General features: G+C 33.8%; 1 protein-coding gene across 1 annotated transcript; it reads right to left on the reverse strand.

Moving 5' to 3' along the window:
• Positions 1 to 466: 466 nt before the first annotated feature.
• LOC143238748 (uncharacterized) lies at positions 467 to 3,216 on the reverse strand. The gene is made up of 3 exons (XM_076479253.1): positions 3,186 to 3,216; positions 2,247 to 2,489; positions 467 to 1,188 (listed from the first exon to the last, which is right to left on the reverse strand). Coding segments are annotated over exons 1-3 (876 nt in total). The 5' UTR covers positions 3,187 to 3,216; the 3' UTR covers positions 467 to 556.
• Positions 3,217 to 5,201: the final 1,985 nt, after the last annotated feature.

Below are 5,201 nucleotides of genomic sequence, written 5' to 3' on the forward strand. Positions count from 1 at the left end.
TTCGTTGAAAGATGTCAGGCTTCGTTTGTGAATGAATGTGTAAAGTTTAGAATAATTAATATAAATTATATTTTTTGTTTCTTATCTTGTTAAAAGTAAAAACACTTTACATAATTTTCCAAGAAACACATCTCTTTAAGATTATGTTTTGAAAACGTAACGTCTTGCTGTAAGAAATAAGGTCTAAATACACCCAATACGTGAGAGATGGGTTTAAATTTTCTTTTTATTTATAACGAAAGTTTATAGTTTCCTGTTATGATGTTCTAATAGTTAAGCTTACTTTTAAATACAATATATCTTTAAGAAATGTAAAGATGCGCTAAAATAATATATTCGCTGTATTGTCTAATTACATAAAATTATTGTTTCTAGTGAGAAATTTTAATTCCACTAAATATATAGAGTTGGGGAAAGATGGTAATTAAAATATGACTATCTTTTAGGGAAAAAAACAAAATATTAATAACAGTTAAAAACACATTTATTATTAACGTCTTACAATACATACAAAACTCTTCAAGCTCATTTCCTTGTAAACTTGGAAGTTTTGAATTTATGCATCTTTGGAGTCGGAAGCTGCGGGTTTCTTCCTCAAAATTATGTCACCACCAAGAGGTAAGTTAGGAAGAGGATGAGGAAATGTGCCACCAGGATAGATACCAACGGTACCTTCAACACCACCAACGCCGCCTCCAGTACCACCAGGCTGGACACCAACGGTAGCTCCAACACCACCAACGCCGCCTCCAGTACCACCAGGCTGGACACCAACGGTAGCTCCAACACCACCAACGCCGCCTTCAGTACCACCAGGATAGATACCAATAGTACCTTCAACACCACCTACACCACCTCCAGTAGCACCAGGATAGATACCAATAGTACCTTCAACACCACCCGCGCCGCCTCCAGTAGCACCAGGCTGGACACCAACGGTAGCTCCAACACCACCTGCGAGTTCTCCAGTGCCACCGGGTTGGGCACCAACGGTACCTTCAACACCACCAATGCCGCCTCCAGTAGCACCAGGCTGAAGACCAATGGGAGCTCCAATAGTACCTACGCCGCCTCCAGTAGCACCAGGCTGAAGACCAATGGGAGCTCCAATAGTACCTACGCCGCTTCCAGAACCATAATAGTTTGAAGACCAGAGACCAGAACCATAATAGTTTGGAAAACCAGGTTCTACATTTTCCAAATAGTAAATAACACTATGTTAATAAACTAATTATAATTATTCACAGATAAGTGCTGTTAAAACTGTTTCTGTTCAATCAAGTTTATAGAAATCTTTAGAGGACAGTTTCAAGGTAGACATTTATATGAAGTTATTAAAGTTTCAATAAATACCTTTCTTTGTAACAAATAGCCCATATTCGCATTCGTTTTCTCATACAGGTGTTGTTAAAACTAAGTACAGAAGACTGTTAATAATTTCCTATTTTTTTATTTAACATGCTACACTTTATAACTGCAATACACCTAATACTTGTCATGGCCTGGCATGGCTAGACGGTATGGGCACTCAACTCGTAAATTGAGAGTCATAGGTTCGAATCCTCGTCACATCAAATATGCTCACAAATTCAGCCGTGGGGTGTTATAAGTTACACCCAATCCCATTACTCGTCTCGGAAGGTGATGACTAATTGTTTTTCATCTAGTCTTGCATTGCTAAATTAGAGACGATTAGCGCAGGTAACCCTCATGTAGCTTTGTGCGAAATGTTACAAAAATAACGAAAACAATAGTTTTTTCACAAGTCTCCGAGATTGTAGATGTTTCGCTTTTTGCGTGTTTCTTGTTTTTTTTCATGAGTGAATTATTAATCACAAGTGTAAAAAATAACGTTTCAAATTTCGCGATGAATGGTACGTTTACTCACATCTGGTTTCAAGTCCGAAATGTAAAATATAGGAAGAGTGTGAAAAAAAACATCTACAACTTAAATAATTTTTACGAAAAATATTGCGAGTATTCAACAAAAGTCCCACACTTTAGTAGTAAATATGTTGTTTTCATCTAAAACGTATAGGATCTTATACAAAGTAAGAAATAAAACCGAACAATAAATATTTGTTGTTCAAATGACATACACTTGACATCACCTTTACTTAACATAGAATAACAGTAAACTTGTCATAAAAGTTACTCATTTGAGCCAAAACATCATCTTTCTTAATTATATTACCTAAAAGATAACAAATAAATCAGCGATTTCTAAAAAAAAAACCAATACATACGGTTTAAGCCGCCGGAGCTGCCTGGATATCCGCCTTGTCCTGGGGCACCTGATCCTGGAAAGGTTTGGTCAGTAGGTACACGAATTCGACAACACTGGATGTACCCATAGTTACAGCACGCTCGACGTTGTTGCAGGTTCAGGCTTCCACAGTAGTTACAGTGTTGTAACTGGGCATGACTGATCACCACAAGAACGAACAAAATGAAAGAGCAAAGTACTACCTTCATTGTTGACAGTTTCACTGAAAACAAATTATATTAACTGAAAGTTTCATTATTACATGAAACAAACATAAAATGTGTTATTGTTAACTAAAATAAAATATTTTCTGAATAAAAATTCCAATAATTAGTATTTGCATTTGCCATTTCTCTTCACAACGGTTTATCCACATCATCTTGAAAACTAATCCACATTTTCGGAATTAGACAAGTTCAGCCGTGTGTAGTGTATTTTCCTCTTGTCATGTTATTTTCATCTACCAAACATTAATAATGTGTGTGTGATTTCTTATAGTAAATCCACATTGGGCTATCTGCTGAGTCCATAGAGGGGAATCCAACCCCTGATTTTAGCGTTGTAAATTCGAAGACAACATTAATAAAGCATGATAGTAAATATACAAGTTTCACTTAGAGACTGACTACTAGCTTGTAAAAATCAAATGACTTTTTTGTCGTCATGTTTCTTATGTTCTTTAAATATTATTATTTTACAATATGTTTAAAAGGTCAAAATTGGTCTTAATATTTCTACATATTAGAAAGTATCAAAAGTAAAACATTCAATTCCATATTTCGTTCATAATGACTGAATAGTTTAAGCCTTTGGTACATTTGTCGATTAAAACGCGTACTTTTAGGTTCCTCTTCTATGTGAACTGAAATGTGGTTTTAGAATAAGAGAAATATACCGGTATAGAGAAACGTATACTTACTACAGTTTTGAACTGGACGATGAAGGATGTAAAACTTAGTCTGACCGCTAATCTCACGTCTTATATATGATTCTCGAAGGTCACTTTACCTTCAGTGTAGTTCTTGTGACACTTTGTTTACACAAGGTCACGCTATTACTAAATATAGTAAACACTGGTAAACTACGTAAATAACATATAAATATAATTAGATGCGGAAAGACACCTTAATCATTGCTTTCTAATGATTAAAGTTTTATAGAAATTGTTGATATCTTCCTTATGTGTATGTACGAATTCAATAAATGAATTATTTGTAGATGCATCTTCTGATGTAGTATATGTGGAATAGAAAATGGTATTTGACAGGGTGTTTAACTATATGAGATTGTTGTAGATACCATGAATAATTAATTTCTTTTAATTCTTATGTTGCTCTTAGTATTTTCAGTTAAACTTCTGACATTCCCCAAGTGTCGGTGATTTTGGAATTAAGATTATACTCAAGGACTTGCCTAATATTTATGGATAACGTTTGTATCATATTAATTAATATATATATATATTTAAACGTCTAGGATTTTACAATTTTGAACGACACAGCTGATTTAATTTACATAATTTGATAAACCATGAGGCTTGAAAATAAGAGAAAATTTACACCCTTGTTTCAACTGTTGTTCTATTGTTAATTTATTGAAAAAATAATTACTATCCTCCTCAAAATATCAGTACTTTGTGGTATGTTGTCAAAAGTCTTAAATATAATTTAATGTGTAAATTTAGAAGCAGTGACAGTTAAGAGTGAATATTAATGTAGACAGTTTGTTAAGCAGCGTCTAGTCAAGATATTACAAATTGTCTTTCTGGTTTTAAGTGTCCAAATTAGTTTCAAGTGTCCTACAAGAGTTAATGCGTCAAAATTATTGCAAACGCTCTTTCTAATCGTAGCTGACCAAAAATTATTACAGAATATTTTACTTGTAGTGACACCAAACATGCTAGCTCTTTCAACCGTGGGGACGTTATAATGTACTGTCAATCTCACTGTTCGTTGGTAAAAGAGAAGCCCAAGAGTTGGTGGTGGATGGTGATGACTACCTGCCTTCTCTCTAGTCTTACACTGCTTAATTAGGGATGGCTAGCTCGGAAGGCCCTCGTGTAGCTTTGCGCGAAATTCAAAACAAACAAACAAACTTACTTGTAGTAGACAATACATTACTGCAATACATGTTGTGATGAACCACAGAAGTAGTTCATAAGAGGATCGCCCATGTATTCTTTTTTTGTCACTTAATATTGTTCCGCCATCTTACAACGATAATGGATGTGAGTATTGCAAGTAAACCTGGGTCGTATTGTTAAAAGCTTCATTCTGCATTGTTTGGGGTAGTTTTTACGTTTATTTGATAACGTAAGTAACAGCAATTGTATAACCGTTAAGACGTAATCGTTTTAATGTAATATTTACATATACACGATATAACTTTATCCTTGCTAGAATCAGTACATTTGTATTTAATATACCAGGCTTAATAGTAATTATATTAATTCCTTTTCAATTATTCTGGTCATTTTGATACACCAACTATACATAATGACTATATGGGTATTATATCATGAACTCCAGTTTCATTGGTTGTCCTTACTCTTGTTGGTGTAAAGTTATCAAAGAGTTTTAATAGTACCCGCAGTCTACACTTATCACAGAGTTTTAAAAATTCAGAAGGATCTGTTAGACATTAACAATACCCTTGGTAGCCCCAGTAGGTTATTACTTTGAAATTGTTTAAATTATACTTTAATATCACCTCTAATCGTTCAAGCCATTAATGATCAAGCTCACTTTACTAGTACTTATTAATATAATAATATAAACCACAATGATTTAGCTAAAAAAAAAACTGTTAGATTACTTAGATTTCTTATGTTGTCACAAGAGTAATTGAGTTTTATGAAATGAAAAGTTATACGTTTAAAATATAGAAGGCTAAAATGGAGTTACATGTTATAATATGAGCCTAACTATTTGTAAAA

This window comes from Tachypleus tridentatus, chromosome 13, assembly GCF_004210375.1.
Source record: "Tachypleus tridentatus isolate NWPU-2018 chromosome 13, ASM421037v1, whole genome shotgun sequence".
NCBI lineage: Eukaryota > Metazoa > Arthropoda > Merostomata > Xiphosura > Limulidae > Tachypleus > Tachypleus tridentatus.